The 25,773-nt window shown below is 46.3% G+C and overlaps 1 protein-coding gene across 1 annotated transcript in view; it reads left to right on the top strand.

Annotated features, from left to right (window-relative positions):
* The window catches only part of LOC130294323 (carcinoembryonic antigen-related cell adhesion molecule 1-like), an 86,535-nt gene that overhangs the window by 43,768 nt on the left and 16,994 nt on the right, over window positions 1-25,773 (top strand). The window contains exons 3-8 of the mRNA XM_056543942.1: window positions 1,020-1,304; window positions 3,852-4,127; window positions 4,876-5,115; window positions 6,820-7,146; window positions 12,425-12,547; window positions 16,264-16,391. Coding sequence (XP_056399917.1) covers window positions 1,020-1,304; window positions 3,852-4,127; window positions 4,876-5,115; window positions 6,820-7,146; window positions 12,425-12,547; window positions 16,264-16,391 — 1,379 coding nt within the window. The remainder of the gene's footprint in view (window positions 1-1,019; window positions 1,305-3,851; window positions 4,128-4,875; window positions 5,116-6,819; window positions 7,147-12,424; window positions 12,548-16,263; window positions 16,392-25,773) is intronic.

The raw sequence follows: 25,773 nt of genomic DNA, 5'->3' as shown, positions 1-25,773 counted from the left end.
TTTAATCAACTGGTGCCAGAAAGTTAAACAGATTTGTAAATTACTTCTATTAAAAAAAAATCTTAATCCTTCCAATACTTATTAGCTGCTGAATACTAGAGAGGAAATTCTTTTCTTTTTGGAACACAGAGCTCTCTGCTGTCATCACGAGCACAGTGCTCTCTGCTGACACCTCTGTCCATTTTCAGAACTGTGAGTAGGAGAAAATCCCCAAAGCAAACATATGCTGCTCTGGACAGTTCCTAAAGTGGACAGAGATGTCAGCAGAGAGCACTGTGGTCACTGTGGCCTTTGTAGTATTCAGCAGCTAATAAGTACTGAAAGCATTCAGATTTTTTTTTAATAGAAGTAATTTATAAATCTGTTTAACTTTTTGGCTCCAGTTGATTATTTTTTTTTTAAAGTACCTGTTTAAAAGGGAAAAAACTTGTCTTAGGCTGCATTCACACCACGTTTTGTACATACGGGTGCCGGATCTGGCGGGGGAGGGGCAAACCGGGGGCTCCCGTACCCCGGCCGGATCAGCCTGTGACTCCATTTATTTTAATGAGCCGACTGGTGTCAAACGGTGACTCCGGTCGGCTCAGTTTTGACTCGTATGCGGTTTTGGACCGGACCTAAAACCGTAGTATACTACGGTTTTAGGTCCGGTCCAAAACCGCATACGGGTCAAAACTGAGCCGACCGCAGTCACCGTTTGACACCGGTCGGCTCATTAAAATAAATGGAGTCACGGGCTGATCCGGCCGGGGTACGGGAGCCCCCGGTTTGCCCCTCCCCCACCAGATCCGGCACCCGTATGTACAAAACGTGGTGTGAATGCAGCCTAACACTGGTCAAACACATGACTAAGAGGACTTTGGCTTTGGCCATTTATCCCGATCCCCTATACACAGGTCTACTTGGCTTGATGTGTGAATGTGCATTTCTGCCTCTTTGGACATATTTCATGATCGTATTCAATTGTTGCTAAAGTTCACTCAATTTTTTATTATTTTTATTTTTTTCTCCTTTTTTAGGTCCTCTCTCTCCCCCATCTCTGATCCTTTCCTCCTCCATTCGCCCAGTCAATGGCACCAGCCTGAATCTGAGGTGTAATCCAGGATCCCAGACGGTCCACAGTATCTACTTCTATCGAGATGAGGCGCTATTGTCCTGCAGTTCGTCACATCTGTCATGTAACAGTTCTAGCGCCTTCCTTTACTTTAACCCCATCCTGGCCATTGACAAAGGAAATTACAGCTGTGGCATTGAAAATCCTGTAAGCAGCAACAGGAGCTCCAGCCGCTACCTGGATGTTTCAGGTAAGAATATCTGTATATATTATTACAGTACAGTGACCCCTCCCCCGACCTACGATGGCCCCGACTTACGATCATTTCAGCATACGATGGCCTCTCAGAGACAGCATCAACATACGATGCTTTTGTATGTCGGGGCCATCGCATAAACGGCTATCCGGCAGCACAGACTGCTTCAGCTGCCACCTGATAGACGTTTACGGTGCCCCGTGTGGTCCGCTGACGATCACTTACCTGTCCTCGGGGCTCCGGCGCGTCCTCTTCAGGATCTCCTGCATCGTCGGCGCTCTCCATCGTCGTCATCACGTCGCTGCGCACGGCGTCCCGTCATCCAAAAGGAGCGGCGTGCATAGCGACGTGACGGCGGCAACGGAGAGCGAGGATGCCGGGGAAGCAGAGGCCTTGCCGGAGCATCAGGGACACCCCGGGGACGCGGCGACAGCGATGGAAGGCGACATCCCGGGCAGCGGTGACGAGTGGTGATGGTCCGGAGCGGCGGGGACACGTGAGTACAACTTCCTCTAACAGTGGTCTTCAACCTGCAGACCTCCAGATGTTGCAAAACTACAACTCCCAGCATTCCCGGACAGCCGTTGGCTGTCCGGGCATGCTGGGTGTTGTAGTTTTGCAACATCTGGAGGTCCGCAGGTTGTAGACCACTGTCCTATACTTTACATTGCACGGATCCCTCAACATACGATGGTTTCAACAAACAATGGTCCATTTGGAAGGGATTACCATCGTATGTTGAGGGACCACTGTAGTTTATTTGCAACAGTCCTGATGTTAAAGGGGTACTCCGGTGGAAAACTTTTTTTTTTTTTTAACGGGCGATAACGGGTTAAAACGGCTATTGGAAAAATCCCATAGACTATAATGGGATTTTCTAATGGCCGATTTTCAAGATTTTTATGACGGACGTTCATTACGGATGAATTTTTATAGTGTGAAAGGGGCCTAAGTGCCATCGAAGACTGAAATACCCGATGCCAAAATTGCAGTTTTTCGGTCACCTTGCATCCCAAAAAACATGGATTAAATAGTGATCTCAAAGTAGCATCCATCCCGCAATTGTATCTAAAAAAAAAACTTCATATCACCTTGAAAAAAAAGCAACTCACAGCTCAATAGACAGAAAAATAAAAAAAAGATTCAGGGGTCAGAAATGGGCGAAGCAAATTTGGTATCGCAGTAAGGCCATGTTCACACATCGGAATTTCTGTGCAGAATTCCGCATTGGATTCAATGGGATTCTACTGCGTTGTGCACACCTAGGCACACATCTGGGGCGGAAATTCTGATTCCGGTGTCCCGCTCTCTCTGCGGACTCGGCACAGAATGCATTGCTGTCTATGAATGGCGCCTTACCATGCAGTCCTAGCGTTGGCATTTTATGCCGGCGGCCGCAGTCTACAGAATGTCCGCACTGAGAGTTTCTGTGGGGACATTCTGCCGTGTGAACCCGGCCTTAAAGGGGTACTCCGTCCCTAGACATCTTATCCCCTATCCAAAGGATAGCAGATAAGATGTCTGATCGTGGGGATCCCACAGCTGGGACCCCCGCGATCTCTGTGCAGCACCCGATGTTCGTCTCGGCCACGCCCATCGTGATGTTAGGTTACAGCCCCTCAATGCAAGTCTATGGGAGGGGACTTGGCAGACAAAAATAAAGATTTTGTTTTAAAAAAAAAAAAAGTATAATTTATTCTGCAAAAATTAAGCCATTATACAGCTCAATGGATGTAAAAGTTAAAAAGTTCTGGCTTTTTAAAAAAAACGGTATTGCCAAAAATCAGTCCGGTGGAAAGGGTTAAAGGAGTACTCCGGTGGAAAACTTTTTATTTTTATTATTTTTTTTTTTTTAAATCAACTGGTGACAGAAAGTGAAATAGATTAGTAAATTACTTCTATATTACTTCTATTAAAAAAATCTTAATCCTTCCAGTACTTATTAGCAGCTGAATACTACAGAGGAAATTATTTATTTTTTTGGAACACAGAGCTGTCTGCTGACATCAAGAGCACAGTGCTCTCTGCTGACATCTCTGTCGATTTTAAGAACTGTCCAGAGTAGAAGAAAATCCCCATAACAAACATATGCTGCTCTGGACAGTTCCTAAAATAGACAGAGGTGTCAGCAGAGAGCACTCTGCTCGTGATGTCAGCAGAGAGCTCTGTGTTCCAAATAGAAAATAATTTCCTCTGTAGTATTCAGCAGTTAATAAGTACTGGAAGGATTAAGATTTTTTTAATAGAAGTAATTTACTAATCTGTTTAACTTTCTGGCACCAGTTAATTAAAAAAAAATAAAAAAATAAAATAAAGTTTTCCACCAGAGTACCACTTTAAAAAGCTCTGGCTTTTTGAAGGCCAGTTTGAAAAAGTGAAAAAAAAAAAAAAAAAATGCTATTACCAAAAATCAGTCCGGTGGAAGGGGTTAACCAAGACTAAATGTAAAGATATTTTTTATTTTAGATGAATTGGTACAATGAAGAGATAAGCTGTAGCCCTTTGATTCCTTGTATATATGTCTTATGCTCTGCCTTTCAGTTAACGTGTCTGCGGTGACTCTACGCAGCAACACCACCCGCCCGGTCACTGCCGAGAAGGAGGCGGTCGCTCTTACTTGTTCTTCCTATGGCACAGAAGTCACTTACAACTGGACGTTAAAGGGGTCCCCATTGCCTGAAAACCCCCGATATAGGCTTATTGATCATGGCAGCACTCTCGTGATTAGTCCCGTCTTGAAAAGCGATCAAGGAGAGTTCACTTGCAGAGTCTCCAACTATTTGAACACTCAACAAAGCAACCCCCTAAATCTAACATGTGAGTGCACCTTCCGATGACATAAACCTTAAAGGGGCACTCCACTGGAAAACATTTTATTTTTTTTAAATCAGCTGGTGCCAGAAAGTTAAACAGATTTGTAAATTACTTTTAATTAAAAAAAAATATTAATCCTTCCAGTACTTATCAGCTGCTGTATGCTCCACAGGGAGTTCTTTTCTTTTTGAATGTCCTTTCTGTCTGACCACAGCGCTCTCTGCTGACACCTCTTTCCATTTTAGGAACTGTCCAGAGCAGGAGAGATTTGCTATGGGGATTTGCTCCTACTCTGGACAGTTCCTGACATGGACAGAGGTGTCAGCAGAGAACGCTGTGGTCGTGACAGAAAAGAGATCCAAAAAGAAAAGCATTTCTTCTGTAGTATAATGCCGATAATAAGTACTGGAAGGATTAAGATTTTTTTTTTTTTTAATAGAAGTCATTTACAAATCTCAACAAAGTATAAGGAATGAAGATAATGCACTCACCGCTGATCACGATGCAAGAAATTTTTCAGGCTTTATTTCCAATGGAATACAAAAAGCTTCGGTAGACAAGACAGGTACACAGGGAGCTCAGGTGTTGCAGGTGAGGCGGGGGCGTGACGGAGGGACGGCAACTAGTTTCGCGCTCGAGCGCGAAACAGATTAATTTACAAATCTGTTTAACTTTCTGGCATCAGTTGATTAAAAAAAATAATAAGTTTTCCACCGGAGTACCCCTTTAACGTAATTCTTTCCATCAACAGGGTCTCCAGATGGAAACGTTGTGTGCGGGGCAGAGCGTTCAGAACCCAGTGTCCAGTTGTACTGTCTATGGCCCGGAGCTTATCCGCCTGCTGTTGTAAATCTGATGTACCATAACGTTAATCAAAGCGGATTGGATACAGTCACAACTGAAGTGCCATACTACCAGTTCTCTCTCGGAAGGCAGCTGTCCTGCAGCGGAAGCCATGGTGGATCCACTGAAGTGTGCTCACTATTAATTGGTAAGAACTGAAGAAGACACCGCGATTGATTGAAATGGATGGCAACCTAATTAGGGTTCCTTCACACGCTATTACTACCGTGTTCCCCCGAAAATACACCCTACCCCCAAAATAAGCCCTAGCTGGATTATCGGGGTGGGCTGCAATATAAGCCCTACCCCAACTGGCGGACCGTGGTCCAGATCCGGACCGCGGCCGCCAGTGATGCTCCTCACTCCACACTGCTACAGCCCCCCATCCTCCACACTCCTGCAGCCCCCCATGAATAAATAAGCCCTACCCTGAAAATAAGCCCTAGTGTGTTTTTTGTGACTAAAATTAATATAAGACCCGGTCTTATTTTCAGGGAAACACGGTAGCAGCAGGTTTCCCGCTGCGGGAATCCTGCTGCGAGTTACTCCACCATTGATTTAAATGGGTCCACCGACAGTCCGCAATAGTGTCAAATTTGCGGATTGTACCCGGACCCATTCAAATGAATGGTAGTGTTACTCGCGGCGGGTCTCCAGAGGCGGGAAACCCGCTGCTATTTACTAGCATGTGAACGCACCCTCAGGGGTCAGAGTCAGCATATGCAGGATAGAAGAGATCCCCCTGACACACAGTGCCGCAAATGATACTTCCTGTATTTGAAACAATTACGAGGTTTTTTATGCATAAAAATAGAAATAACGAGAGGCCACTCACCGCTTCCGCGCTCCAATAGACTTCACTTTATTCATAGTGCATTAAAAAACGCCAGCAGGACAGGACAAGACGCCTGGGTGGCGCTGCAAAGTGGCATCATTAGGAATGGAGTAGACAGATCCAGTTAAAAGTTCTGGTGGGGCAGAGAGCCATTAGAATCACATACCCTTGTAAAACCCAAAGCTGCTTTAGGCCTGCAGCCACCAAGAGGTCAGGAGCGGCTAAGGATATCAGTGTTTCATTTCAGCACAGATGGTGCGATGATGACTTGGGGGAGGGGGGGGAGGTGAGATTATTGAAGGGGTGCACAAAATAGGGGCCTGACTACTATGTGGGGTCATAAAAAGGGCCTTAAAGGGGATAAGATGTCTGATTGTGGGGTTTCCATATTGGCTGCAGCACCCCAGACATCCGATGCACAGAGCGAACTCTGCTTCATGCCAGATGACTGGCGATGCGGGTGCGGAGGCTTGTGACGTCATGATCACGCCCGCTCGTGACACCAAGACCACGCCCTCTCAATGCAAGTCTATGGGAGGGGGCGTGATGGCTGTCACGCCCCCTCCCATAGACTTGCATTGAGGGGACGTGGCCGTGACGGCTGTCACGCCCCCTCCCATAGACTTGCATTGAGGGGACGTGGCCGTGACGTCACGAGCCTCCGGACACTCTAAACGAATGCTGGGTGCAGCAGGGAGATTTCGGAGGTCCCCAATGGCGGGACTCCTGCGATCAGACATCTTATCCCCTATCCTTTGGATAGGGGTTAAGATTCTAGGGGCGGAGTACCCCTTTAACTACTTTTTGGGGAACACAAAAACTAGCCCATTGGACTCTAGCTATGGCCCAGCCTACAACTAAATTTTTAACTAATCAGATTCATGAGAATGATGGTAGCCCTTATAGTGATATTGTGATACTGACCAATGGTGTACACAAGAGTAGCTCCTATAGTTCAGTTAACTCCGGTGAACCAGTGAAGTCCGCAAGATCATCTACGATGTCCTATTTCCTCAGATATACCAAAATCCTCTGGGTTCATCAATGAAAGCCTGAAAACAGCCAACAAGGGGAACAGCGCTGTTCTTTCAGTTAGTCTAAACAGCAGTGAAGCTCGGGCCGCCCAGATCTTCCCTGCAACCTTCTCATGGTTTCGCCTTAACCCATCATCACGATCCGAAATCATCCCCTCAGAAAGTATCTCCATCATCTCCAATGACTACTCGTCGTTTCTGATCGTACATTCCATGAGCGAGGAGTTTAATGGACAGTACACGTGCAAAGCCCAGAATCCCATGGGAAGCAGTTACTTTACATTCATTCTCGATGTAAAGAAGGAAGAAGGTAAGAGAACTCTATAACAGGTCTAGATGTGGCGTTATAGTTATTTTCCGTTTAAAGGGGATACTCCAGGGAAGTACATATGAAAAGAAAAAGCTCCAAAGCCACCACACTTCCTGGATATGTTCCCTGTAAATGATCTTACCTGATATGCATGGCTCCTGTGGCCCCTGCTGTCTTCTCTGGCTGATTGATATTCTTTGCCATCCTTTTCTCCTCTTCAGCATGAATGATACATTTCCCAGCAGCCATTGCAGCTCTGCTCTCACTGCTGTTCAGCTCCCTCTCTGAGAGCAGCCATAATCCTCCGGCTCTGTGAGTAGAGAGATTCAGTGTCTGATGGGCTGGGGCTGCACCACACCTCCCACCTAAAGGGAGCATAATTAATCAGTGCAGTGCAGAAACCATGTGGTCTGTGTCTCTCAGGAGAGAGGGGGAGGGCTGCTTTCAGAGAGGGACTTGGACAGAGACACGGTAGATGGCAGGATGACGTATTTTCCTCACTCCCTGCAGGGGATACTGCTCTTTATAGCTAATTAATGACATTTAGACTATTAAATAGGTTGGTAAGAAGGTTCGGATAGGCTATGTGTTTAGTTCCCCGGAATACCCCGTTAATATATTAAAAGGGTTCACTAAACATAACTTATTATCTGTCGATGGGAGATCCGTATTTGAATAGTAGGGGTCTGACATCTGGGATGCCCACTGGTCACGAAAACAGGAGTTTTTTGTACCCTGATTGAGTGAAGTAGTAGCTGCTACATTATTAAATCACTTTTTGAGTGCCGAAGATACCCAAGTGCTATACTTGTCTCTTTTTGGATTCTGGCCCATCAGATACTTATCGTTAATCCTGTGGATAGGTGATCAGTAAGGCTTCTACACCAGAAGGGGAAGGGGTATACATCAGGCAACTCCTCAACAGATACCTTTGCTGTATAGTTATGCAACTTTTTGGAATCCATCATAGATTTACACCCATGTTGAAAAAAAGGAATGCTATATGTTTTGATAATTAAAAAAAAAAAAGTTTTTATTTGGGTAGGGTCACACGTACCCAGCGTATTTTACACTGCGGATCCGCCGATACGGATCCGCCAATGACGACCCTAGAGTGAACCCCCTGTCTGTGCCCGTGTGCCTGCTCGTAGCAGCGGATTGCTGCACACACAGGAATCTGCGCGACTGTAGTAAATTGCGCATGCGCAGTTTTGACTCAGACATCGCGCCTGCTCCTCTTCTTCCAAAGCTAGGCAGAGATCCGTTACGTGGGACCAACAAACCCCCCCAAAAAAAAGACATTGGGGAACAACAACCCTAGACAACATAGGCAGGTGCTGTCAGAAGTGCCAACAGTGTGTGCTCGGACTATCAGTATGGAAAGACCAGGATCAGAGTAGGAGCAGAGCGTCTATTAAGTAATGGGTGATAGTCCAAGGACATCAAGGGCTCCAATAGTAGGTTGGAGGACAGGACAAACAGCAAAAAAGAAAACAAGGACCATAAGTCCCAAGTACAGTGCCCAAAACACACAAACTCACACACACACGTACACACAGCATACAAGCACATGTTTTTTAAATTTTTATCTATGGCAGTGTTTCCCAACCAGGGCGTCTGCAGCTGTTGTAAAACTACAATTCCCAGCATGCCCGGACAGCCAATGGACTCAGGTTACAATATTTTGACCATTACAGTGGTCTTTTCTGAAACCAGACCCAACATACAATACAGTGGATAGTGTTGTCGCGAACATAACATTTTCGGTTCACGAACGGCGAACGCGAACTTCCGCAAATGTTCGCGAACCGGGCGAACCGCCATTGACTTCAATGGGCAGGCGAATTTTAAAACTCACAGGGACTCTTTCTGGGCACAATAGTGATTTAAAAGTTGTTTCAAGGGGACTAAGACCTGGACTGTGGCGTGCTGGAGGGGGATCCATGGCAAAACTCCCTTGGAAAATTACATGGTTGATGCAGAGTCTGGTTTTAATCCATAAAGGGCATAAATCACCCAACATTCCTAAATGGTTTGGAATAACGTGCTTTAGCCCCCTTTAGGCAGCACATAGAGCCCCCCTTTAGGCATCACATAGTTAGATCCCCCCTTTAGGCAGCACATAGATTCCCCCATATTAGGCAGCCCATAGTTAGAGCCCCCCTTTAGGCAGCACATAGGTAGAGCCTCCCTTTAGGCAGCATATAGAGCTCCCTTTAGGCAGCACATAGTTAGATCCCCTCTTTAGGCATCACATAGTTAGATCCCCCCTTTAGGCAGCACATAGATTCCCCCATGTTAGGCAGCACATAGTCAGAGCCCCCCTTTAGGCAGCACATAGAGCCCCCCTTTAGGCAGCACATAGATTCCCCCAAGTTATGATCTCAACATACAATGGTCTCAACATACAATGGTCGACATGGGACAAATTAATATTGTAAATTGAGGGACCACTGTACATTGAGCTAGTGGCACTGGGCAGGCATTACAGAAGCAATTTTGGGACCCCAGCTGCATAGAAATGCTGGTGGTTTAGTGTCCCAAAACTAGGTGACATGTTCTTTTCGAGGACATGGTGTCACGTTACTTACTACCAAGTTCTATACAGCCCAACATGTGTTAGTCTTGGTTCTGCAAGCAATGGAGGTTCCAGACAACACAGATAAGTGTAGATCTCGTCGTGCGAAGCCGCTTCGCCCCTATGTAGCCTTCAATTTAGTTTCAGTTTGGTTTGAGCTGAAGACCTGAGTAACCTGGGACATACTGGTTGCTGTAGATATACTGGTTGAAATCCACATTGAAAAGCTTGTACTTGTCAGGCAACAGTATAGTATGACTGAGCAGTTCACACCAACATTGTTCGACACCATGCAACACTAGTTTTACTGTATAGTTACCATTCCCATCTGTCTTTAATACTCACTAGAATAAATGAAATAAGACAGAGGGCTCCTCATGGACTTAAAGGGGTACTGCAGTGTAGGACAACGTATCCCCTATCCAAAGAATAGGAGATAAGTGTGTGATCTTGGGGGTTGGGGGGGGAGTCCCCCGCGATCTCCTGTCTAGCTCTCCTTGAGTGATCTCCGCTCTGTGCATGGAGACTGTTAACCCCCACATGATGCTGTGGTCAACACTCCATGTATCTCTATTGGGGAGCCGGAAATGCACGAACGCTGTATCTCCGCCTCTCCTTTAGAAATGCATGGAGTGTCGGCCACCTACCACTTCGTACTGTGGTCGACACAGCACCTTTCGTGGAGAGAGCCGAAGCATCATGCAGGAGATCATGGGAGTCCCAGCAGCCAGACCCCCCATGATCAGACACATCCCCTATCCTTGGATAACGGATAAATTGTCGTAAACTGCAGTACTCCTTTTAAAGGGGTACTCCACTGGAAAACATTTTTTTTTTAAATCAACTGGTGCCAGAAAGTTTAACATATTTGTAAATTACTTCTATTTAAAAATCTTAATCCTTCCAGTACTTATCAGCTGCTGTATGTTTTAGAGGAAGTTCTTTTCTTTTTGAATATCCTTTCTGTCTGACCATAGTGCTCTCTGCTGACACCTCTGTCCATTTTAGGAATTGTCCAGAGTAGGAGCAAATCCCCATAGCAAACCTCTCCTGCTCTGGACTGTTCCTAAAATGGACAGAGGTGTCAGCAGAGAGCACTGTGGTCAGACAGAAAGGAAATTCAAAAATAAAAACTTCCTCTGGAGCATACAGCAGCTGATAAGTACTGGAAGGATTAAGATTTTTAAATAGAAATAATTTACTAATCTGTTAAACTTTCTGGCGCCAGTTGATTTAAAAAAAAATGTTTTCCAGTGGAGTACCCCTTTAATATGGACTATCTTTGGTAGACATGTGCAGAACCAAAAATGTCGTTATTTTCGTTATGTTCGTTTTTGTTTTTTAAAAATTTTCGGTTCTGTGAATATTCGGAATGCTGTGCATTCGTCATATTCGGTTTTCGGATGCATCCGCGAAAATCTTTTTCGTTTTCGGATGCATTCGTTAAAAAACAGATGCATTCGTTGAAAACAACGAATGCATTCGTTAATTCTGATTTTTGGTTCTGCACATGTCTAGTGATCCCTCAACATACGATGGTAATTCGTATGTTGAGGGATTTGTGCAATGTAAAAAAGTAAAGTCCTACCCCCTGTCCCCGCTGCTCCCGATGGTGTCCCCGGGCCTCCGCTGGGCTTTCCTGGTCCTCTTTGGTACTCCGCTGGGCTCTGCTGGGCTCTCCTGGTCTTCTCCGGTCCTCCGTTGTCTGCCGCAAGGCCTTACTAGGCCTCCGTAGCGACGTCATCAAGTCACTGCCGCACGATGTTCCTGTTGGATGACGGGACGGCGTGCGCGACAGCGTCATGATGACGTCAGAGGGAGACCCGTATGAAGGCCCCGGACCAGCCCAGGACCCACCGGAGGAAGGCCCCGGACCAGCCCAGGACCCACCGGAGGAAGGCCCGGAGCAGCGCGGAAAGGTGAGTTAACCTGCCCGGGCTGCTTCAACTGCTATCCGACAGCAGCTTAAGCATTATGCGCTGCCGGATAGCAGTTGATACATGGCCCCGACATTTGGTATACTGATAACGAATACATTCGTTGTTCATTAACATGCATATTCGTTATGCGTTAGGTAACGAATGCATTCGTTAACTGTATATTCGTATTCGTATGCTTTTTCGGGATTTTGTAATTTTTTTTTCGTGCATTCTTTTCGTAACGAACATCCGAAAATGGGAAAATTTGTTTCGTTCCGTGTTCGTTACGAAACAAATTGCACATGTCTACTGTTTGGGACAGGATCCTCAGAACCATAAAAGCCCTGCTGTCGCATTGCCCAACTTCCAAACTACCTCCTCTGCAGCTCATTTAAGCAGTTTTTCCTAATTAAAACGAAACAAAAACTATTAAAAAAAAGTTATTGAAAAGAGCCTCACCACAAAAATGTGTTTGGCAACCCAACACATAAAAAAAAAATGAGGGCTGTCAAACCACTGTGAGCTCAGAATCTCTAAAAGTGTCGGTTTGTTTCAGATCAAAACATTCTGGTTTTTAAGGGGTTAAAGGTGGATTCCAGCCGAAGGCATTTATCGCATGTCCACAGCTGTTATAAAAACTTCCTACCGCATAATGGATCACAGACAGAGAAAACTAATACTTGTGTTCTTTTTTTGTTGTTGTTTTTTCTTTAACTCTCTACAATCCAGAAGGTAGTTAAACTCTAACCTAATGCTTTCTTGTGTTATGTTATTTCTACAGAAACTCTCTCGGCAGGTGCTACAGCGGGGATAGTAATTGGCTGTATCGCGGCTGTGGCGTTGGTCGCTCTTGTCATAGTCCTTATCATCCGGACACGCAGGACAAGCAGTGGAAAAGAAATTAGTAAGATGAATGGCAAAGAATAGCAAATAATAATTTAGTAAGCATGCAGTGTCCCACTGGGATTGCCGTGGGGCCTGCGTTTGGGTGTCGTATGTGATTTAGCATTCCATGTTTGTTTTATACTAATTTTCACTGTTTTATAATGATTTATACTATTGTGCCATTGTAACTGTGATGTACCAGGTAAGGCTAAGAACACTAAAGGCTAGGTTACACACACACACAGCTAAGGAACTTTTAGAAGGAAGGAGCTCAATCTTGTCTAGCCTCTCTACTGAGAGGAAGTTCAGTTTATTGTAGACTGAGTAATCTATTGCAGCCTGTGAGAGAAGAGTAGACCAGGACAGCCTGGAGTAAAGTCAGCTCCTGCTAAGAATTTTGTCTTGGACACCATCCAATGAGCAAGAGCTGTATAGCTACATACTGGGACCAAAGTGGGCTTTTGGCCAGGCCTAGTTTGGCTTCTAAATCACAAATCTTCAAGATCCTACCCCCACCAATGGAAATTGCAGTACTGGTGAGATAAGTGAATGCACTTTTCCACCTCTGAGCTCTGCCATGATCAAGTAACTACAAGAGAAACTGTGAGTTAAGCAGTTTACAGTCTGTTTTAGGGAAAAATGTAATAGGACTAGTAACAAGGGCTAGAGTAAAGAATGAAAAGTACCATCCGTACTCGTTCTGGGATGTTGTAATCTTCAAAAAGTATTTGCTAGAATCTGAATACACCAGGTATGACCCTGTCTTAGACACTTCGATGTATAGATAATACAGGGGTAAGCAGAGACGTGCACAGGTTGACTAGAAAGGGGGGCTTGAGCCCCTGCCCTTTTGATGTTCCTCCTATAAGTGTCCTGAGAAGTCTGGCATCATTATGTGGGCATTTATATAAATAATTATAAAAAGTAGCTTCTTTTTTTTCTTTTAAGTTTAGCCTCTGTTCCCAGAATGTCTGTGTACGTCCCTGGTGCAAATACTCCGGGCAGCATGACAGACTCACACAATGCCCGATAGACACCACTGACTTATAATGGGGTCTTTGTGGGTTCCATCATGGTGTCTGTCATGTCAATGCCAAGAATAGTAATGTATACTGCACTATTCTTCCTGCCAAACCTGTTGAAACTGCCAATAAAAGCTTTGATTGAAGCTGCATCACCACATTGAGAGGAGGCAGCCCTGGGAATAATATGAATAATGTAATTTTTATCAAGGCAGTAAAAAAAAAAAAAATATTAAAATACTGAAACTATTAAAATTCTGCATGCAGTAATAAAAGCAACAGCTGCCATTACTGAATCATCTATAAGATAAGGCCATCAAATTAACTTTCTGCTGTCTTGGTGTTAGAAAAATAGCCGCAGGGAAGGGAGGGGAGGGGGGGTGGGGGGGATGGTTACATTCAAGCTAAAAAAAATGGGCATGGGGAGAAAAACTTTGGAGGCCAGTTCACTTAGACAGGAGCAGGAAAGAAGAGCACATAAAAGTTAGTTTCCAATGGAAGATCAAATAGGCTATGTACAAGTACAGGGGGGGAAATTTTTGCAAGCAGTTAGAGTACCTCTCACCAAATCAAACCTTTAATATAGTGTTCCTTGTGTAATTAGCAGACACTTTACCATTCACTTGCTTTTAAAATTATAAACATAAATATGTTCAAAATGTTACAGAAAAAACAGCCACTAGGTGGCTCTGTTCTGTTCCCTGCTGCAATTAATACAGTGAGTTTGGTCTCCTCCCAACCTTGCAGGAGACTAAACTCAGGAAGTGCTTCACTGCACTGAGCTTGATTGGCAGCTGCACAGAGCCTCACTGAAAGCTGCACAGAGCCTCACTGAAAGCTGCACAGAGCCTTACTGAAAGCTGCACAGAGCCTCATTGAAAGCTGCATAGAGCCTGAGGTCTTCAATTCATCACAGCACTACAACGATGTGAGGGTGGAAGTGGTCCCCCCGCAGGCTTCAGTGATGTCATGCCTTCTGGGAAACACCCACTTTCTCCTGCTGGGAGATTGCACTTTGTGAGCAAGAAGAATGGTAAGATACACAGCTTTTTAGAGCTCTGTACTTTTTCTTTTTAAGGGTATGAGGAGTGTTAGGAGTACTTAGGGAACATAGCCTGCGTTATTTTTAAAAGTTTACTTGGTGACAGGTACTCTTTAAAATTATCCAGTCGTTTCATAAACCACAGGAAAAGGTAGATCTCAAAATAACTTTCCTTTTTGCATATGAGAAGTATCTTCTAGCGTATAACTTCTAGGGGTGATAAATCAGTTCACACCTCTTACACTTGAAGAGGTAAATTTGGAAACACAGTCCAAATAATTACTCTGCTACTACGGTAGTAGACATGTGGTACTGATTTTGTGCACTACAATGCCTTATAGTAGGGAGTAGGGCTGTGAGGATCGTGGCATGGAAGTCATGTAGCACTAGCTCTGGCTGGAGGACCACTAGGAGGTCAGTAATTGATCTCCCTTCTAACTTTACACATTTCTCTTCCTCTCTGAGACGGACAACCTTAGAGATGTCACAGAAGTGTGGACCAGCTTGTGGGTGTAAATATACTTCACGTGATGCCAAGAGGATTGACTGTGAAGGACCTAAGCTGACTAGACTTAAAGGAGTAGTGGAGTGAAAGATAACTTATCCCCTATCCAAAGGATAGGGGATAAGTTATAGATCGCAGGGGGTCTGACCACTGGTCGAATCCCCCCCCCCCCCCCCGCGATCTATAGCTTGTCCCCTATTCAAAGGATAGGGGCTAAGTTATTTTTCACTGCACTACTCCTTTAAGCTTTACCTGGATGTTGCCCTGGAAAAGCCGGGACTAACTAACTTTATTTCTAGGAAGCGAGCGGACAAAGAGAAACTCACAGAAGCTGATTTCTCTTTCCTGGCAAGACCAGACTACCCTGACTAAGTTTGTTTCATCCCTTTGGGGTGCGAGGGTTGATCTTGGGCACTGTTCCCACAGGTTTTCTAGTTATTTCTATGAAAAGCCTGTGTAATGAGTAATACTGAAATAAAAAAGAGAACAAGGATGCGCTCCGTAGTGTGACACCAAGGGATAAAATAGGTAACGCACTGTGTGGATTGCGCTTACCAAAGGAGGTTGGACTACGTCCAAGTACAACCGTGGATAAAGGTGCAATACAGGGCGGTCTCTGCAGCTACTCCACGCCGATAAAATCCAAATAAAACCAATTTCTCCAATCAACAGGGCGGGATGAACAGGAGTGCTGAGACCAGGTACTAGGGTGAAAAGATTTATTTCCCACAATGCAACGCAGCGTTTCGCACTGACCCGCTTCCTCAGGCATGAGGCTGAGGAAGCGCGTCACCGCGAAACGCTGGGTTGCATTGTGGGAAATAAATCTTTTCACCCTAGTACCTGGTCTCAGCACTCCAGTTCATCCCGCCCTGTTGCTTGGAGAAATTGGTTTTAATGAGGAATACGTAAGACCTACCTCTCATATGCATACAATCCACCAAAGGAGGCAGCAGAGGTAATGTAAACATTTGCAGATATGCTAAACTACAGTATAGGCACATGGAAAGTATACAAAGCAATACAATACATATTCTGACTCACAGTACTTATACTGGATTATACGCACTGTAAGAAATCTACTGTCTCACAACAACAATGCACTGCAGCAACATATTGCCTATTTCCTAGAATCAGCTCAGTAACACATCTGCTGTCTTTTTCAGATGATTTTCCAGCAAGACCAACCAACCACTATGTCCAACCAACAACACAGGGATCAACAACACAGGGATCAACAACACAGAGACCAACAACACAGAGACCAACAACACAGAGACCACAACCAAGACAGGTATGTTATGTTTACCAGTAAGATAGCACAATTACGAGATTAGTAGAGATAGAGGGTCAGGTAACGTTATTGAGAACCAGGGGCAAAGCTAGGTCTTCAAGAGACCTCGGGCTAGAGCCCATAAACCATCCGCGCCCCTAACCATACCCTTGGCCACACACCCCTCAGCCCTCCAGGCTGCACTTTCTGTGTTTGGACCTCGGTCCAAAGTCATTTTATGAGATGGGGGCAAATGTGCTCTTGAGCTTTTTTAAGCCCAAATAAAACATAGAAAACTTCATATTTTTAAAACAAAGTACCGGTATATTAGAAATATTTTTTATTTACCATAAGGAGCGCAATAGCAAAAATTTGTTGTAATGAGAGTTACCCTTTAAGACTACCAATAACTACTCACAAATACAATACTGTCCTCCCCAACTCTCCTGTGAATGTAAAAGATTGGCGGTGTATACAGTGTATGCATTGACATTGAATCCAGAGAGCACACAGAAGTTTCTCAAGGGTTAGGGTCTAAAAACATAAAATAATGTCTCCACACCCGAACAACATAGTACTACTACAATGACTAGTACCATTATACTGTTATTATACAAAAACACTATACAGAGACCAATTTCACCACTATACAGGGGATGAATAATTGCACCACACCATGACCACTGCCATTAGCCCCCTGCATATAAGATGTGCTAGGTCTTATTTTCAGGGGATGTCTTATTTTTCCATGAAGAAAAATCCATAGTGTACAGTGGATTATCTAGTGAATCCACTGGCACAGAACAGGGGTGAGGCTGGGGGGGGGGGGGGGCAGGGGGGAGTCTAGATAATTCAGTGGGGTTCATGAGTCCCCCCCCCCCCCCTTGCATCCTCCTCCAGGCACCCCTGTGTGTCTGTGCCTCACATTGTCCGCCTCCTGCCCTGCGCAACTCACTCACTGTCGCAGCGCAAGGAGCAGGTGTGATGTGATGGCGTGGGCTCTGGGATGTGATGGCGTGGGCTCTGAGATGTGATGGCGTGGGCTCTGAGATGCGATGGTGTGGGCTCTGGGATGTGATGGCGTGGGCTCTGGGATGTGATGGCGTGGGCTCTGAGATGTGATGGCGTGGGCTCTGGGATGTGATGGCGTGGGCTTTGGGATGTGATGGCGTGGGCTCTGGGATGTGATGGCGTGGGCTCTGAGATGCGATGGCGTGGGCTCTGGGATGTGATGGGGCTCTGGGATGTGATGGGGCTCTGGGATGTGATGGCGTGGGCTCTGAGATGCGATGGCGTGGGCTCTGAGATGCGATGGCGTGGGCTCTGGGATGTGATGGCGTGGGCTCTGGGATGTGATGGCGTGGGCTCTGGGATGTGATGGCGTGGGCTCTGGGATGTGATGGCGTGGGCTCTGGGATGTGATGGCGTGGGCTCTGGGATGTGATGGCGTGGGCTCTGGGATGTGATGGCGTGGGCTCTGGGATGTGATGATGTGGGCTCTGAGATGTGATGGCGTGGGCTCTGGGATGTGATGGTGTGGGCTCTGGGATGTGATGGGGCTCTGGGATGTGATGGCGTGGGCTCTGAGATGCGATGGCGTGGGCTCTGGGATGCGATGGCGTGGGCTCTGGGATGTGATGGCGTGGGCTTTGGGATGTGATGGCGTGGGCTCTGAGATGACAAGTGATGTCCCCCTGTGCAACGTCAGGGGTGTTACTCGTCATCCAGAGAGCCAGCCGCCGCAGCTCACTGGTTGAAAGTGACCGCACACTGCCTGAGCAGCTTTGGCTGCAGCCACTCAGTGAGTTGCGTGGTGGCGCCCGCCACTAAGGTACAGAGAGGTCCAATGTTGATTATTTATTTTCAGCGGGGGCAGGCCTTATATTCGGGGAGGCCGTATATTCGGGGGGAGGTCTTATATTTAGCCAGAATGCAAAAGGAAGTATCGGTCTTATTTTCGGGAGGATGTCTTGTTTTCGGGGAAAGACGGTAGCAAACCTCTCCTGCTCTGGACAGTTCCTGATACGGACAGAGGTGTCAGCAGAGAGCACTGTGGAAAGACTGGAAAGAAATTCAAAAAGAAAAGAACTTTCTGTGGAGCATACAGCAGTTGATAAGTACTGGAAGAGTTAAGATTTTTAAACAGACATAATTCACAAATCTGCTTAACATTCTGGCATCAGTTGATTAAAAAAATATGTTTTCTAGCAGAGTACCTCTTTATGTAAAATGTATTAAAGGGGTACTCCGGTGGAAAATATATATATAGTTTTTTCAACAACTGGTGCCAGAAAGTTAAACAGATTTGTAAATTACTTTTATTAAAAAAAATCTTAACCCTTCCAGTACTTATCAGCTGCTGTATGCTCCAGAGGAAGTTGTGTAGTTGTTTCCAGTCTGACCACAGTGCTCTCTGCTGACACCTCTGTCCATGTCAGGAACTGTCCAGAGTAGGAGAGATTTGCTATGGAGGTTTGCTCCCGCTCTGGACAGTTCCTGACATGAACAGAGGTGTCAGCAGAGAGCAGTGTAGTCAGACAGAAAAGCAACAACTCAACTTTGTGTGGAGCATACAGCAGCTGATAAGTACTGGAAGGGTTAAAAAAAAAATTAATAGAGATGGAAGCGGTTTACCTGCGAAATGAGCTTGTAGCCTTTACCACCGCAGCTCCGGCTGCGGCCTCTTCTCCTACCCTCCCCACCACGGGCCAGCTGTTCCTTACAATGTTGTGGAAATAAAGGATTGCATCAATATAGGTGAGTGAAGAAGCATTATATACTACTGCTACTATGTACAAGAATATATCTACTATAATACTTCTCCTATATACAAGAATATAACTACTATAATACTGCTCCTATATACAAGAATATAACTACTATAATACTGCCAACTATGTACAAGAATATAACTACTATAATACTGCCTCCTATATACAAGAATATAACTACTATAATACTGCTCCTATATACAAGAATATAACTACTATAATACTGCTCCTATATACAAGAATATAACTACTATAATACTGCTCCTATATACAAGAATATAACTACTATAATACTGCTCCTATGTGCAAGAATACATCTACTATAATACTGCTCCTATATACAAGAATATAACTACTATAATACTGCTCCTATATACAAGAATATAACTACTATAATATTTGCTCCTATATACAAGAATATAACTACTATAATACTGCCTCCTATATACAAGAATATAACTACTATAATACTGCTCCTATATACAAGAATATAACTACTGTAATACTGCTCCTATATACAAGAATATAACTACTATAATACTGCTCCTAGATACAAGAATAAAACTACTAGAATACTGCTCCTAGATACAAGAATATAACTACTATAATACTGCTCCTAGATACAAGAATATAACTACTATAATACTGCCCCCTATCTACTATAATACTGCTCCTATATACAAGAATATACAAGTATATAACTACTATAATACTGCTCCTATATACAAGAATATAACTACTATAATACTGCTCCTATATACAACAATATAACTACTATAATACTGCCTCCTGGATACAAGAATATAACTACCATAATACTGCCCCCTATCTACTATAATACTGCTCCTATGTACAAGAATATACAAGTATATAACTACTATAATACTGCTCCTATGTACAAGAATATAACTACTATAATACTGTTCCTATATACAACAATATAACTACTATAATACTGCTCCTATGTACAAGAATATAACTACCATAATACTGCCCCCAATGTACAAGAATAGAACTACTATAATACTGCTCCTATATACAAGAATATAACTACTATAATACTGCTCCTAAATACAAGAATATAACTACTATAATACTGCTCCTATGTACAAGAATATACAAGTATATAACTACTATAATACTGCTCCTATGTACAAGAATATAACTACTATAATACTGCTCCTATATACAAGAATATAACTATTGTCACGATGCCGGCTGGCAGGTAGTGGATCCTCTGTGCCAGAGAGGGATTGGCGTGGACCGTGCTAGTGGACCGGTTCTAAGCCACTACTGGTTTTCACCAGAGCCCGCCGCAAAGCGGGATGGTCTTGCTGCGGCGGTAGTGACCAGGTCGTATCCACTAGCAACGGCTCACCTCTCTGGCTGCTGAAGATAGGCGCGGTACAAGGGAGTAGGCAAAAGCAAGGTCGGACGTAGCAGAAGGTCGGGGCAGGTAGCAAGGATCGTAGTCAGGGGCAATGGCAGAAGGTCTGGAAACACAGGCAAGGAACACACAAGGAACGCTTTCACTGGCACTAAGGCAACAAGATCCGGCAAGGGAGTGCAGGGGAAGTGAGGTGATATAGGGAAGTGCACAGGTGAACACACTAATTGGAACCACTGCGCCAATCAGCGGCGCAGTGGCCCTTTAAATCGCAGAGACCCGGCGCGCGCGCGCCCTAGGGAGCGGGGCCGCGCGCGCCGGGACAGAACAGACGGAGAGCGAGTCAGGTAGGGGAGCCGGGGTGCGCATCGCGAGCGGGCGCTACCCGCATCGCGAATCGCATCCCGGCTGGCAGCGGAATCGCAGCGCCCCGGGTCAGAGGACGTGACCGGAGCGCTGCCGCGGGGAGAGTGAAGCGAGCGCTCCGGGGAGGAGCGGGGACCCGGAGCGCTCGGCGTAACAGTACCCCCCCCCTTGGGTCTCCCCCTCTTCTTAGAGCCTGAGAACCTGAGGAGCAGACTTTTGTCTAGGATGTTGTCCTCAGGTTCCCAGGATCTCTCTTCAGGACCACAACCCTCCCAGTCCACTAAAAAAAAATTTTTCCCTCTGACCTTTTTGGCAGCTAAAATTTCTTTGACCGAGAAGATGTCCGAGGAGCCGGAAACAGGAGTGGGAGGAACAGATTTGGGAGAAAAACGGTTGAGGATGAGTGGTTTGAGAAGAGAGACGTGAAAGGCATTAGGGATACGAAGAGAGGGAGGAAGAAGAAGTTTATAAGAGACAGGATTAATTTGACACAAAATTTTGAAAGGACCAAGATAGCGTGGTCCCAACTTGTAGCTAGGGACACGGAAGCGGACATATTTAGCGGAGAGCCATACCTTGTCTCCAGGGGAAAAAACGGGGGGGGCTCTTCTTTTCTTATCCGCGAACTTCTTCATGCGTGATGAAGCCTGTAAGAGAGATTTTTGGGTCTCTCTCCATATGATGGAAAGGTCACGAGAAATTTCATCCACAGCGGGCAGACCAGAGGGCAAGGGAGTAGGGAGGGGGGGAAGAGGGTGACGGCCGTACACCACGAAAAATGGGGATTTGGAGGAAGACTCAGAGACCCTGAAGTTATACGAGAATTCGGCCCATGGGAGGAGATCTGCCCAGTCATCCTGGCGGGAGGAAACAAAATGTCGCAAATAATCACCCAAGATCTGGTTAATCCTTTCTACTTGTCCATTGGACTGGGGATGATATGCAGAAGAAAAATTTAATTTAATCTTGAGTTGTTTACAGAGAGCCCTCCAGAATTTAGACACGAATTGGATGCCTCTATCCGAGACAATCTGCGTAGGCAACCCGTGAAGACGAAAAATGTGTACAAAAAATTGTTTAGCCAACTGAGGCGCAGAAGGAAGACCAGGAAGAGGGATGAAATGTGCCATTTTGGAGAATCGATCAACGACCACCCAAATAACAGTGTTGCCACGGGAAGGGGGTAAATCAGTAATAAAATCCATACCAATCAGAGACCAAGGCTGTTCGGGGACAGGCAGAGGATGAAGAAAACCAGCGGGCTTCTGGCGAGGAGTCTTATCCCGGGCACAGATAGTGCAGGCTCGCACAAAGTCCACAACATCCGTCTCCAGAGTCGGCCACCAATAGAAGCGGGAGATGAGTTGCACAGATTTCTTGATACCCGCATGACCTGCGAGATGGGAGGAGTGACCCCATTTGAGGATTCCGAGGCGTTGGCGAGGAGGAACAAAGGTCTTTCCTGGAGGAGTCTGCCTGATGGAGGCAGGAGAAGTGGAGATCAGGCAGTCAGGTGGAATGATGTGTTGCGGAGAGAGTTCAACTTCTGAGGCATCCGAGGAACGAGAGAGAGCATCGGCCCTAATGTTCTTATCGGCAGGACGAAAGTGAATCTCAAAATTAAATCGGGCAAAGAACAGAGACCACCGGGCCTGGCGAGGATTCAGCCGTTGGGCAGACTGGAGGTAGGAGAGGTTCTTGTGGTCGGTGTAGATAATAACAGGAGAACTTGATCCCTCCAGCAGATGCCTCCATTCCTCAAGTGCTAATTTAATGGCTAGAAGCTCTCGATCCCCGATGGAGTAGTTCCTCTCCGCTGGAGAGAAGGTCCTAGAGAAAAAACCACAAGTGACAGCATGCCCGGAAGAATTTTTTTGTAGAAGAACAGCTCCAGCTCCCACTGAGGAGGCATCAACCTCCAATAGGAAGGGTTTGGAAGGGTCAGGTCTGGAGAGGACGGGAGCCGAAGAAAAGGCAGACTTGAGTCGTTTAAAGGCGTCTTCTGCTTGAGGAGGCCAGGACTTGGGATCAGCATTTTTTTTGGTTAAAGCCACGATAGGAGCCACAATGGTAGAAAAATGTGGAATAAATTGCCTGTAATAATTGGCGAACCCCAAAAAGCGTTGGATAGCACGGAGTCCGGAGGGGCGTGGCCAATCTAAGACGGCAGAGAGTTTGTCTGGATCCATCTGTAGTCCCTGGCCAGAGACCAAATATCCTAGAAAAGGAAGAGATTGGCATTCAAACAGACATTTCTCAATTTTGGCATAGAGTTGGTTGTCACGAAGTCTCTGAAGAACCATACGGACATGCTGGCGGTGTTCTTCTAGATTGGCAGAAAAAATTAGGATATCGTCCAGATATACAACAACACAGGAGTATAACAGATCACGAAAAATTTCATTGACAAAGTCTTGGAAGACGGCAGGGGCGTTGCACAGTCCAAAGGGCATGACCAGATACTCAAAGTGTCCATCTCTGGTGTTAAATGCCGTTTTCCACTCGTCCCCCTCTCTGATGCGGATGAGGTTATAGGCGCCTCTTAAGTCCAATTTAGTGAAGATGTGGGCACCTTGGAGGCGATCAAAGAGTTCAGAGATGAGGGGTAAGGGGTAGCGGTTCTTAACCGTGATTTTATTAAGACCGCGGTAGTCAATGCAAGGACGTAGGGAGCCATCTTTTTTGGACACAAAGAAAAATCCGGCTCCGGCAGGAGAGGAGGATTTACGGATAAAGCCCTTTTTTAGATTCTCCTGGACGTATTCGGACATGGCAAGAGTCTCTGGGGCAGAGAGAGGATAAATTCTGCCCCGGGGTGGAGTAGTGCCCGGGAGGAGGTCGATAGGGCAATCATAAGGCCTGTGAGGAGGTAGAGTCTCAGCTTGTTTTTTGCAGAAAACATCCGCGAAGTCCATATAGGCCTTAGGGAGACCGGTTACTGGAGGAACCACAGAGTTACGGCAAGGGTTACTGGGAACCGGTTTTAGACAGTTCTTGGAACAAGAGGACCCCCAACTCTTGATCTCCCCAGTGGACCAATCCAGGGTAGGGGAATGAAGTTGAAGCCAGGGAAGTCCAAGGAGAATTTCCGAGGTGCAATTGGGGAGGACCAAAAGTTCAATCCTCTCATGATGAGATCCGATGCTCATAAGAAGGGGCTCCGTGCGGAAACGTATGGTACAGTCCAATCTTTCATTATTTACACAATTGATGTAGAGGGGTCTGGCGAGACTGGTCACCGGGATGTTGAACCTGTTGACGAGAGAGGCCAAAATAAAATTTCCTGCAGATCCAGAGTCCAAGAAGGCCACTGTAGAGAAGGAGAAGGCAGAGGCAGACATCCGCACAGGCACAGTAAGACGTGGAGAAGCAGAGTAGACATCAAGGACTGTCTCACCTTTGTGCGGAGTCAGCGTACGTCTTTCCAGGCGGGGAGGACGGATAGGACAATCTCTCAGGAAGTGTTCGGTACTAGCACAGTACAGGCAGAGGTTCTCCATACGGCGTCGTGTCCTCTCTTGAGGTGTCAGGCGAGACCGGTCGACCTGCATAGCCTCCACGGCGGAAGGCACAGGAACAGATTGCAGGGGACCAGAGGAGAGAGGAGCCGAGGAGAAGAAACGCCTCGTGCGAACAGAGTCCATATCTTGGCGGAGTTCCTGACGCCTTTCGGAAAAACGCATGTCAATGCGAGTGGCTAGGTGAATAAGTTCATGTAGATTAGCAGGAATTTCTCGTGCGGCCAGAACATCTTTAATGTTGCTGGATAGGCCTTTTTTGAAGGTCGCGCAGAGGGCCTCATTATTCCAGGACAATTCTGAAGCAAGAGTACGGAATTGTACGGCATACTCGCCAACGGAAGAATTACCCTGGACCAGGTTCAACAGGGCAGTCTCAGCAGAAGAGGCTCGGGCAGGTTCCTCAAAGACACTTCGGATTTCCGAGAAGAAGGAGTGTACAGAGGCAGTGACGGTGTCATTGCGGTCCCAGAGCGGTGTGGCCCATGACAGGGCTTTTCCGGACAGAAGGCTGACTACGAAAGCCACCTTAGACCTTTCAGTGGGAAACAGGTCCGACATCATCTCCAGATGCAGGCAACATTGGGAAAGAAAGCCACGGCAAAACTTAGAGTCCCCATCAAATTTATCCGGCAAGGATAAGCGTATCCCAGGAGCGGCCACTCGCTGCGGAGGAGGTGCAGGAGCTGGCGGAGGAGATGACTGCTGAAGCTGTGGTAGTAACTGTTGTAGCATAATGGTCAGTTGAGACAGCTGTTGGCCTTGTTGCGCTATCTGTTGTGACTGCTGGGCGACCACCGTGGTGAGGTCAGCGACAACTGGCAGAGGAACTTCAGCGGGATCCATGGCCGGATCTACTGTCACGATGCCGGCTGGCAGGTAGTGGATCCTCTGTGCCAGAGAGGGATTGGCGTGGACCGTGCTAGTGGACCGGTTCTAAGCCACTACTGGTTTTCACCAGAGCCCGCCGCAAAGCGGGATGGTCTTGCTGCGGCGGTAGTGACCAGGTCGTATCCACTAGCAACGGCTCACCTCTCTGGCTGCTGAAGATAGGCGCGGTACAAGGGAGTAGGCAAAAGCAAGGTCGGACGTAGCAGAAGGTCGGGGCAGGTAGCAAGGATCGTAGTCAGGGGCAACGGCAGAAGGTCTGGAAACACAGGCAAGGAACACACAAGGAACGCTTTCACTGGCACTAAGGCAACAAGATCCGGCAAGGGAGTGCAGGGGAAGTGAGGTGATATAGGGAAGTGCACAGGTGAACACACTAATTGGAACCACTGCGCCAATCAGCGGCGCAGTGGCCCTTTAAATCGCAGAGACCCGGCGCGCGCGCGCCCTAGGGAGCGGGGCCGCGCGCGCCG

The sequence above is a fragment of the Hyla sarda genome, chromosome 10 (genome assembly GCF_029499605.1).
Source record: "Hyla sarda isolate aHylSar1 chromosome 10, aHylSar1.hap1, whole genome shotgun sequence".
Classification (NCBI taxonomy): domain Eukaryota; kingdom Metazoa; phylum Chordata; class Amphibia; order Anura; family Hylidae; genus Hyla; species Hyla sarda.
The sequence above is the reverse complement of the archived record's forward strand: the minus strand, read 5'-3'. Positions and strand labels throughout refer to the sequence as shown.